This window comes from Cyprinodon variegatus, unplaced genomic scaffold (genome assembly GCF_000732505.1).
Source record: "Cyprinodon variegatus isolate N-32 unplaced genomic scaffold, C_variegatus-1.0 Scaffold1336, whole genome shotgun sequence".
Taxonomy (NCBI): domain Eukaryota; kingdom Metazoa; phylum Chordata; class Actinopteri; order Cyprinodontiformes; family Cyprinodontidae; genus Cyprinodon; species Cyprinodon variegatus.
This window is the reverse complement of record NW_015151789.1, coordinates 151,569-163,634: the sequence shown is the minus strand read 5'-3', so window position 1 is coordinate 163,634 and position 12,066 is coordinate 151,569. Positions and strand designations below refer to the sequence as shown.

The following is a 12,066-nucleotide window of genomic DNA, read 5'->3' as shown; positions in this document are numbered from 1 at the left end:
TGAAACATCAGGTTGTGCCTTCAAGGGTGTATCACACTGAGGCATCTTGTTTATCTGGTTACTTTGGTTAGTCTCAACCGTTGGCATGATGGCAAGATACCTTTGATGTACCGGTAACTTTCCTACCTTAGGAGGCTTTAGGTCCCTAAACAACAGACATGTCCAGACTACATTACTTTATTTCAACTTGTCACCAAATAGAAAGATATTCTGCAAAAACTCTGGAACTTGTACTATGCTCCTTCAAACAGCTCAAATGTCTATGGTCCCCAAAATAATTTGAGTTGTAAATGCAGATCTTCCATAAATATGTTGGCCCCATTAAAAATTAAAGAATTCTCCAAAATTTTCCACAATGAGCCACAAATCGTAACATTTTAAAAAATTAAGAATCTTTTTTTTTTTTTTTGCACCCAAATACATGTAATATTTCACTGACACAAACAGCAAAAATTAAAATACTTTAGCTTTGATAAGGGACCTCAGATGTCTGTTTTCATAAAATAAAGGCGTTCATGTTTTTACATTTTTGACCAAATGTTTCCTCTTTTGTTGTTCTACAAATGTTTTATTTCTAGCCAAAAGAAAGAGCTTCATTTAAAAACCCTCCCTGTATTTAGCAAAGTGAATAAATGCAGCCATTATAAAATAAAGATTCACTGGATGTTTGTGGTCCTACTTGCCACAAGAATAAAACAGTAAAGATATGCATAGCTGAAATAATATAATTTGTTGTGTTGTAGTGAATATTTTCTATTTAAAACAAATAAAACTGTCTCTGAAATTCGAATATGAAAACATTATAAAAAGGATCCATCTGCATCAGCTCTATTTCCAATAGGCTTCAATTTGTATCATCGCTGAACTGCAATCAAAGGCCACAAAAAAAGTCACATCAAGTGCCACAAATAGCACCTAGCTTTGGAAACCTTCTTCTTTACAAAATAAGAATTAAAAGCCGAATATCAAAACAATCAATACAGGCAGCTTTATGTAACTTTTATTACAAGAACCTGCTCCAGAAATTTAACCGACAATTTGGGAAAAACTATTTGGTCAAAGTAAGTAAAATCAGGCCGTTAATGCAAATTAAAAAGTCCAATACCAACCTTTGCTAGCGTAGTAGTCCAGCACACGCTGAGTCTCCTGGCTGCAGCTGGTCTTGTAGATGACAGCTTTATTCACTCCCAGTAACTGAAGCATCTCCAAACTCTGCACCAGCTGCAACACATGGGAGGCTTTCAGGTTCTACACTGGAAAAAATATGGATGCCAGAGAGCGCTGGGCTTTTGGGTTCTTGATATTTATTGGTAGAGCAGACAGCTTTCAATCATGTAAAACACCTAAGAGTTGATATTGTTTTACTAAAAGCTTTAGTAAAAATCTATGCAATCATGTTATCTTTATTGTTTTAAAAGATAATGTGCCAGACCTAATGGACCTAGTTAATGATTTTTTTTAATTCACAAAACTGCAGCAAAACTCTGGCTAAATCAGAAAATAAAACAATGTGGATTGGCTTTTAGGAGAGCTGAGACAGAGGACACTCTGAGGTGACTGTAGAAAACCTGCTGCTGACCAGGTTAACTCTGGGGAGAATGATACTACAGTGACTGAAACAGAGGTTGAGGAAGCTCTCTTTATGAAATGGCAAATTCAGTGTACCATATTTCAGGTTTAGAAAAACAGAAGCGTACTCGTGACGTCACCACATACCCGGCTCGTCTGGAGCTGCATTTCACCTCCTCTTATTAATAGTCTCTTGATAACAATAAATTATTCCTTTTTCATTTAGTGGGGGAATAATAATGAACACAGTCAGATAAACTAAAATCAAATTAACATTTTGCCAAATAAAACAAAAAAATCGCCATCAGAGCCAGCGATCCTTCACACACGGTTATGCAGAAAGAGGGCTGCAGCAGACAGGCTGCCGTTAGCCCTGGCTGCCGTTAGCCTCGGAGGTCCTCTGAACCTTAGAATCATTTTTTTTAAATTACGCATTAAAGCGCTAAATGGACCATGTAGTGACGCTTTAAAGTATAATATTCTCGCATTAAATGATCTTAAAACGTACTTTTGAACAACAGCAACAGAAAGGAGAATTTTTAACTTTCATTGGAGCGGTCCATTGAAAGCTGCTGCTGCCGCAGTGCAAGCTTGGACAGCTGTCAATCTCAAGAACGGACAAGTCTGCTTTGATGCATACTCGGTAAATAGTGAGGGGTGAGAACAACATCTGGGGACCGTTTTCGGTCTGCTGTTCTTGTGAATTGGAACAGTGCTAGGGCCGAGGCTGAAGACGTTTTACGAGCACATGAGAACGCACAGGTACACATATTGGGAAACGGCCTCTATTTTGCCGATGGCTCCGTGCCTGTAAAGGCTTCCAGCTGAAGGCTACGGTAAGAAGCAACCAAAACACCTCTGGACAAGTCTGCACCGAGTCAGACTGCCTTTTTCCTGAGATCCAGAAGGAGCTGAACACAGTGTTCCCTAAAGCCTGCTGCAGCAGAGACAGAGATGAGTTAATCCAGCTCTGCTAACCTGAAACTAACTGCAGAACAACGGGGCCCCCAATTGCTGTTCGTCGAAGGAGCCGTTAGAAGCCGCCAGATCATGACTGCCTGAGGCTGAGAGATAGAGCAGCATCCAGGAGCTGCTGGAGACTGCGGCTACAAGCTTACCACCGTAGCTAAAAGAGAGACGTCCCTTCCTACCGTGAGTTATAAAATCAACCCCCTGGCAAAATCGTCTCTTGTTATTGCATTGGATTGATCCAAATCTTTTTGAGCTGCTGTTGGACAAACGGACTAGACAGAGGATTGGGCCTGCAGAGAACCGGACCGTGCCGAAGGCCTTCAGTCCACCGAACCAAAACAGTACCAACCCTTTTCCTCTGATGCCTAATAAGTGCTCTGTTTGGGTGAACTAAAGGTAGAATAGATAGTTGTGTTTGAGTTTTATTTGCAATAAGCTTTCTGATTCAATTCCTGATGGTTTTAAGATTTTAACTGAATGCTAATGCTCACTACATAGACTGAACGAGTCACATGTTGCTGAAGCTAACTGCTAGAGTGAACTGCTGAACACTTTATAGAGGCTACATCCTGAGCTAACCCTCTCTTTGTTTCAGTTGGACCAGACCAGAACCACAACCCCTGAAGCCAGCTAGGCTAACGGTTCTTTCAGCCTCATCGTAGTTTAATGCATTCCTGAGCCATTATTCATTCTTCACCATAGACTGCAGTTTTGACTGCAATTAAGATCTCTGTTTCAGGGTTTATTCACATTTTATCTGCTATTTTTAAAGGACACTTTCAAATGTTTAAAGCCTTAAACTTCGAACATCCCTCATACTTTGAACTGATTTTTAAACAACCCCTATTTCTCTATTTTTGCTTATTTTCAGTAGTGTCAAGTGTTTGCTTAGTTATAAGATGTAATAATGTTTGATTGCAGCTAATGATGGCACCATTGTATTTTAACTGGCAGTCATTTGTGTTTATTTCACACAGTGAACAATTTATCACTCAGGCTGGATCCACTCTACTTTTAGTAGCATCTGAATGAACAAAGATACATTTATTTGGTTGGTGATTAATAACGTTGGCTAGATCAATTTAGAGTTGCGGATTAGAATCTGAGTTTGTTAAACTTGCTTCATGAAATAGACCCCAGATCCAGTATGGATTAGTGTGGCCTTCATTCTGGCCCTCGAACCAGGAAACACATATTTATCCTCCTGCAACTGCTTGTTATAGCAGTGAAGTTGTTCTTCCCACATACACTGTGATTCTGGAGAATGCTTAGTACTTTTTACCTAAAAGCAATTTATGAGTGATGGGAGCATAAGGTGCTTACAAAGCTCCTTAATCCTGATGAAGAATTATAGACCCTCAGAATCATAGACAGGTTTCAGTTATTACAGGCAAACAATGGAAACACACGACCCACTCATTGGTTTCCATTTGCATGTTTCCAAGCAATGCAAGGCCTTGCATATATATAAAGCCTCAAACTCACTGTGGATCCAGACATTTGAATTGAGAAAGCTTCCTGGATGGAAAGCGAAACGTCTTCAAACCTTGGAAGCCAAGTCCAGTGGATTGTTTTTTAAACTTTTACAGAAAACTACTTAATCCCTATGTAACCAAAGCCAGGCAGGCTGTTTTTCAATAGGTTGCTTGTTCTCAGAAAATTCAGACCCGTTTATAAGACAATCATCGAGCCATGCATGTTTAATTTTGGAGTCTTTAGGTCTCCTCTATGCTTTTTGAATAATCCGTTTGCCCTTTAGCATTTTATTCCAGAAACAATACTTGACATTTTTGTTCTTTTTCATCAGCTTTAGATAAGCGATATAGAAGTAAGAGCACTCAATTAAATTTTACCTGCAGAACGTTTGTGAAATCAAACATGACAGAGAAACACACGGTGAAGTTGTAAGGAAATAACTTGGTCTCTTCCTTTTGGTTCTTAACCTGCAGGAATTCATGATCTAAAGATAAAAGAAGAAACAAAAGGAACTTCTGAAGACTAGCCACTCAATAAAGTTAAAAAAGAGGCAGGATTTACAATCAACATTAACCTGCGCAGAAAATAAACTAAAATCCAATCAATACAAAATCAAATTACAGAGATTTAGATACTAAAATATAAATATAGTAAGTGAATTATTATTTCCATCTGTCGGATGAAGGTGGGCTTTGGTCATTTTATGTAAGAGTTTTGTTTTTTTTTGCTCTTAGTATTAAGGTACTTGCTTTGTAAATCCAGGTAACACAAATGAAAGCTTAGTTTGTGTTTTTGTAGAGTGACATAAGTTTTCTAGCACACATATCAAACAGGTATTTAGTTTTTGCTCACGAGCAGGTTAAAACAGAAAAAGGCAATGCTGTGAATTAGCGTTATATATATAAACTGAATTTAAAAAGAAATTGATAACACATCTATCATGCATTGTATTTCATCTACAACTGGGAACATCCAATGAAACTATTTCTGAATTCACCTCAAATTGGACAGCAACTATGTACATCACCTAAAAGCAGAGAAAATGGTAATCTCTGAACCATTACGTTTAGCACATCTTGTACCTTCACTTTTAGAGCCATTTAGGGTAATGGCCACGTGAACTGGTGTTTCACAGCCTGGAGGAAGCGGACACATGATGTCTGCCGTCCCGTATAGATAGCCAAAGAAGTCCTTGTTGAGCTTGATGACACCTTTGGATACGTAGAGCTGTCTTTGGCAGTCTAGGTGGCAGTTAAAGACCGCCTGCTCGCTCCGAGGCGTGATTACAATGACACGAACCTGGCATTACAAGAAGAACCATTACTGGTGCATAAAAAGGACATAAAAAGAAATATCTGTGCTGCTTCTTTGCTCCAAGACACAAACCACAGAGGGATGGACTGAAATGTTTTAGCCCAACTTCCAGGGGTTTGGCTTTCCAACAAACAGAGTTGAAGCAGAGACAAACATTGAAATATTTCAAGATGAATGAGAAAAATTTACTAACAAATAAAAAAGAATTAGCAATGATGGACAAATGGAGGAAGCAGGAATGCATGCATGTTACGTGAGCTCAAGGCATTGCTGCTGAATGCACTGATGAGCCAGTGAATGCATGCATGTATGCAATCACTAAACCTTCAACCACCAATTAGCATAGCCTACTTTGTCATGCCATACATCATGAGAGCTTCATTGTATTGCAATGCAATTTTGCTTAATGTGCCGTTAAGCGAAATTGCATTTGCGTTTCTTTGAAGCACCATGACTGATGAGCGTTTAAGCAAATTGGGTGTACTGGGTGTAGATTTAAAAAGTGTTAGGGCCATAAACCTTTATAACTTTGTGAATGTGTTTGATGAAAAGCACAGTAACAGGCGAATTAAGCTGTTCTGAGGCCTGGAAACCAGAATTTGAGACTATGGATATTTGCTGATAAGTTCTTTTTGTAAAACAAATTATTAATTTTGTTTTACACCAAGAAACAAGCTAAATTTTTCTTAAATTTTTAGAACACTATTGATCATACTGAAACACATGAAATAAAACTAAAAAATAAATACTTTATATTAAAATTCCCTAAATATTTTCAAACAACCATGACTATATCTAAAAACTATCAACCCAATCTAAATGCCCTTGGATCAGTGCTTGTTAAACATAAAGAAAAAACAAAAAAAAAAGGGTCAAGAGAGAGAAAAAAGGTTTTGAAGTGGACCTAAATGAAGCATTTATATTAAAAGAGATCTATATTTAGTCATGAACTTAACGTTATGTTATCAGCAGACCATGTTTACAGAAGGAACAATATATTTTAAGATTATACCGTAAATACTTTTCCAAGCACAACTTGTTCGGAAAAATAATTTCCTTTGGTACATTACCAGTTTGAAAATTAAAGATTTATGGTTTCCCTTAATATTCCTGAAATGCCTGATACGCCTGAAAAATAAACTAAACTTAAATTTAATTAATTCAATTTACTGAATAATGACAAAAAATAATGAAAAAAGATCTATCTTCTGTCACTAATGTTATTTCATTGTAAAAGGATTGAGAAAAACATGACTTTACAAATGACAAAATACTCTGTAAGTTCTTGAAAATATGTGTCTTTTACAAGAGAAAAAAAATGTGTTTAATTTGGTTTCCTAACAGGTTTTAAAAGTGTAGGGTGTGCTAAATGACATCTGATCTACAGGTCTGTTCACACTTATCTACCATCAAAACCCTTTGTAAAATTCATGTGCTGTGTAATTTATAATACATTAAAATCCAAGAATGTTAAAAAAAAATCCATTGGACTTTGTTTCCCAGTTTGAAGACATTTCCCTTCCCAATCAGGAAGCTTTTTCAATGCAAAATGTCAGAAATAGTGTTGAGTTTGAGGATTTACAGAGTGGACCAAACTCAAAGCCTCGCTTTAGCTTAGAAAACATGCAAATCTAAAGGACAAAAACATGCCAATCTTTTCAGAACAGGTGTTGGTCATCAACATGGCTGTCAGTCGTTTCCTGTTGCTGCACGTCTTCCCACCTCTTTCTCTATCAATCCATTTCCTGTCTCACTACTTCCACTAGTATCATTTTCAGAATGTGTCTCTAATGTTAGAAGGTGTGAGAAATTGAAACATCTGATAAATTTTCTTACTTCTTTTACCGCTGTGCGATGCTCCAAATAGGCAGAGACCAGCAGAGTTTTTGCTCCCTTGACCTTCACCAAAGATGCTGATTCTCCTTTAAAAATGACATTAATGTGAAAAAGAAATTATACAGAAGTCTTTGGGGGGCCGGGAAAATCAGTAAAAAATAAAAACAACTTAAAAATTGCACATTTTAAATTAGATTATAAAAGAGGAATTTCAAACTGTCCTAACATTTAAAAAAGGTACCTTGAAATTCCATCACGGATCATGAATATCATTTTATCAAAGATTTAAGAGGTCATTCCCTTCTCCATTTCCATTTTCTTTTTCACTGTTTCATTTTTTTTTACTTTACCTGCTCAAGTTATAATTTCCATGACCCATCAGCTATTTAACCGCTTAGTTTTCATCAAATAATATAATTGTCTCAACCTATCAAGTTTGGATTGAGTTAATAATTAGTTTAGTAAAAGCTTATTAATGATTAAGCAACAGCTTATTAATAGTTTAGTAACACTTTTTAGCAGCTAAGTAACAGCCTATTAACCATTTGTAAAAAATTGATTGACAGCTCATTAACGATTTAGGCAACAAGGGTCACACAAAGACCAAATGGGAAAGGGAAACCTTTAAGAGAATGTGTGGGTACCATTTAATCACCTCTAACTTAATCTTAATTAGTAAGATGTTTCTTCATCACAAAAACACAATGTGAAAAAGAAAAAAAGAATAATGCAAGTGCAAAAATAATGGAAATGTGCTAGATGAAGTAGAGATTAGAATTACCATTTGAAATGAGTAATAAGGAGGATTATTTATAATTCGATTTATGATTTGTGGCTCTTAAATCTCTAATTAGAAATAAGGTTTGAAAAGAAAAGATGTTTTATAACAGTTTAATACATAAACTTTACACATTTTCTATAATATTTTACTTGAAAATGTGCAACTATAAAACAGTTTAATTATAGATTTCTAATTTCATGATAAATATTTTAGGATTTAAATGGTTTTAATCTTTGTTCGGTGACTTTACTGGTCCTCCATAATGCGAATTAAAATATTCAACCCAAACAGTGAAACTTGAGTTGTTTTTCTGTGCATTTGAACAAGAGGTCGAGCACCTGCAGCCAAACATTTAGCTTTCAGGAATCCTAATGAAGGGATTTAAAAAAAAAAAAACATAACCAAAAGACATTTCTCCTGTTAAAGCCTTTAAAAACATTGAGTCGTTTAAAATCCAGTCACCATATTTGTACCTGTCTTTCCTGTTGGCGTCATCGGAGATAAATGATCTTGCACAGACACCTCTCCATCATTGTGGATTTGTTTCTTTTTACCAAAGAAGTGAGAAGTCTGATGGGTCCTGCAGAACAACAAATGATGAGGAAATGTTTACTAAACCATTGTTATTCTCAACCCTTTGTTCTACCGCGGCAGTTCAGTGTTAAGGTTCCAAGTTAATCCATTTTTTTTTATTTACTCAGGCTTCATTTCTGTACTTTTCCATTGTGAGTTTTGTTACCTACTTCCTTGAGTTATGCAAGAGGAGCGCATGAAGAGTTTAATATTAGCATGAATCACGATACCCGTCAGCTATCTTTGAAGGGAAGAAAGTTTCCAAGACCTTTTTAAGACAAAATTCTCAGGACATTTATTTATCTCATTATATTACCGGTATTATAATAATAAAGGAGTTCATTTAGATTCTCCTTTATTATTTTGTTTTTTTTCTTTTGGCTTAAACCATAAATTTCCTGATTCTCAAAAATATTTCCCTTTCTAGCAAACGCCTTAAAGTTATTGATCAGAACTGATGTTAAGAGCTGAACATAATTTAAATTTTCATTTAGTTTAATTTCTTTTGGAAATCAGATTCACTCAATGGTTCTGATGCAAAGCTCTCTGAAAAATTTTCAAGTTGGAAATTTTATCATTTTAAATGCAGATTTAGGAAAAGAAGTTCCAGTTTTGAAGTTAAACAATAAATCATTTCTACCCACCAAAAAGCACAAAATATTTATGTCCTTCTCACCTCTTGACACAACAAAAATGCTCTTTTTTTCAAAGCCATGTTTATCATTTATCACCTAGAACCAGGACACAGCAGCCTTTTCTTTACTTGATTTCAACGCTTCATTTAAACAAATATCCTCCCTAACTTTGTATTTGTTGTATTTGCAGCCCAAAGCATTATGGAAAATGCAAATTGGATGATTGATTACTAATTTAATTTATGAGTCAACAATGCACATTTGCAATCCACATTCTTAAAATGAAAAAGCATTTCTGAAAATTATTTTTCATTTTAAATATGGTAACGATTTGCTTCCATAAAAGCATAAGTAGCAATGAAGAACGTATTAATAGTAACCCCTGCCAAGCCTCTGTCTTTCTTTTTTTTAAATACATGTTGAAGTAGTTAGAGTTGGTCATTTCCACTCACCTGGTTGTTGCCATAAGCAGCAGCAGCAGAAGGACGACAGAAAGGACGAGGTAAAAGAAGAACTGATTCCATTTTTTGGGCAGTTGCAGTTTGAATCTCATTGTAAATATAGGAAGTCAGAGTTTTAGTTAGATTAGATATTAATCCTCATAAGGAGCTACAGAAAGGTGAAAGCTGCCCTTTTCTCTCCTTTCCTCTTCAACACCAGCAGGTGACGTTTTTTCACATGATCATGTTTCTAGTCAGCCCTGTAAAGTACATGTCTGATGGGTGGGACTTTTTTGTGCTTAATTTGTGGAACCTGTTATGCTTGTATTTATTGTTTCTTTTATCTTACTTTGCCCGCAGCATTTTTATCATGGCATGTTTCTGTTTTATACAACCACATCTATTTCTGGACAATGAGCCAATTCCAATCATGTAAGGAACAATCAAAACAAGCAAGAAATGTTAAGCGTCTTTCCAGTTATATTTTCATGAACTCATGAAAAATTCATCTTTTATCATAAAATTCCCCAAATATTCTCAAATAACCAAATTAAATCAAAAAGAAAATGAAGACTCTCACCTGAAACCAAGCTCTTCACCATGAGCCTCTGCTCCAGCCAATCAGTGCACCTCCACCCATTCATATAAGCCAATCACAGTCCTGGACATCCTTACTTCCTGAAAGACATCCCTCCTCTTCNATTCCCCAAATATTCTCAAATAACCAAATTAAATCAAAAAGAAAATGAAGACTCTCACCTGAAACCAAGCTCTTCACCATGAGCCTCTGCTCCAGCCAATCAGTGCAGCTCCACCCATTCATATAAGCCAATCACAGTCCTGGACATCCTTACTTCCTGAAAGACATCCCTCCTCTTCTAATTCTCCACTTTCTTCTCAGTGGACTTGATAGAAGTCTCTCATTTTCTAAATGCTGATTTTTCCATGTTAGTCTCTCCAGGTTGAAATATATGCATTGCACTGTGTACCATGTTACAGGATGTAATTTTCTACATTTTCTATTATTATTATTTTTTTTAATTGCAATTCAAAAACACTTTATCAATCAGTTCGCTAATTAATCATTAATAAAAATTATTAATGGAATGTAATCTCCAGAATATACTCAATATTCTGTCATGTTTGGCTTCAGGTGCGTAACCCACATGCAGAACACTCAGAGGCAGGATAAAAGTTCAAAGGTTTATTGAGAAGTTGGAATACAATGAATAAACAGATCCTAAGGGGAACTCGTCTGGTCACGGGTGGACTCTGAAATGCACACAGAGTAATCAGATCCAGGACTTGGTCACGAGTGGGTTCACTGCAGAGGGGACAGAGGAGTTAGTGGAGGTCCAGGAAATTTGCAGGATGAGTGTATGCAGAGCTGTACCTGTTCTGGGGTTGAGCAGAGCGGCTGAGGGGGGGGAACCTTGAGGGTCCAGAGGCTGTCGGCAGGCTGAGGGCTAGGCGGAGGAAGAGCTTGGTTTGAGTGTTGGCAGATTACAGATTTTGAGTTTCCCTTCCAGTTTCTTCAGAGAGTGGGCAGGCAGGTCTTTGACAGGAAGAATTCTCCAGGGTTCTTCAGAGAACAGACAGGCTGATTGCAGGCAAAGAAACTCTTCAGGGTTTCTGGTTTCAGGCAGATTCAATCTAGGAAGCAGAGAGGAGAAAACAGATCAGGTTCAGGTTTTCAGGTAGTCAGAGATTCAGACAGGCTGGTTGGCTCAGGCTTGCTAACCGTAACTGGCAAACACTCTGGCACTGGAGAGATGTCCTCTGCCTCCTTAAATACAGATCTCCTGATGAGCAGACGAGCGACAGGTGGTGCAATCAGCTCCGGCTCCAGGAGATCTTGTACGCCCTCTGGTGGAGAAAGTGGACAGACCTCCAGATCCCAACATATTCTTCCCTTTTATTTTTTTTAATCATTGAGTTTAAGTATGATTGAGGAGTAATGTCCGAGTTTCATTTATTCATTTTCATAAAATCATTACTTTTGTCTGACTCAAGTTGCTACTGTGAACATTGTGGGTTTTTCTTCAATTAAACAAGGGGTACCAACCATTTTGCCCTTGTGTCTATCTCGTTCTTTGAAGCAAGCTGCTGTACTGAACCTGATCCGACTTTGAAAAAGTGCAGTACGATTGCAAGCAAGCAATAGAGTCAAAGCAATCCCCTTGATATGACTTGGAGAGTCAAAAGAGAAAGAGGTTAGGGTGAAAATGGGTTTTATAGCAGGCTCCACAGGGGGTCTCAGGGCCCGATATTCAATAATCTCATGGCTGTGAAGTACAACATTATGTATATCAGGAAAAATTAACATTCTATATCATGTCCCTTGATTTAAAGGTCCTTTATCACACTTTAAACCTTTTAGAGTCATTTATAGGCATATATATGATGAAACAATGCCTACGAAGATATATCCTTCAATTCAATTCAGTTTATTTCTATAGCGCCAATTCAC

At 36.9% G+C, this 12,066-nt stretch overlaps 1 protein-coding gene across 1 annotated transcript; it reads right to left on the bottom strand.

The window, feature by feature from the left end:
* Positions 1-854: 854 nt before the first annotated feature.
* LOC107102883 lies at positions 855-9,742 on the bottom strand. The gene is made up of 7 exons (XM_015402332.1): positions 9,609-9,742; positions 8,422-8,528; positions 7,168-7,253; positions 5,100-5,316; positions 4,395-4,501; positions 1,110-1,221; positions 855-865 (listed from the first exon to the last, which is right to left on the bottom strand). The coding sequence occupies exons 1-7, from the start codon at positions 9,707-9,709 to the stop codon at positions 855-857; spliced, it is 741 nt and encodes a 246-aa protein (XP_015257818.1). The 5' UTR covers positions 9,710-9,742.
* Between the last annotated feature and the right edge of the window lie 2,324 nt (positions 9,743-12,066).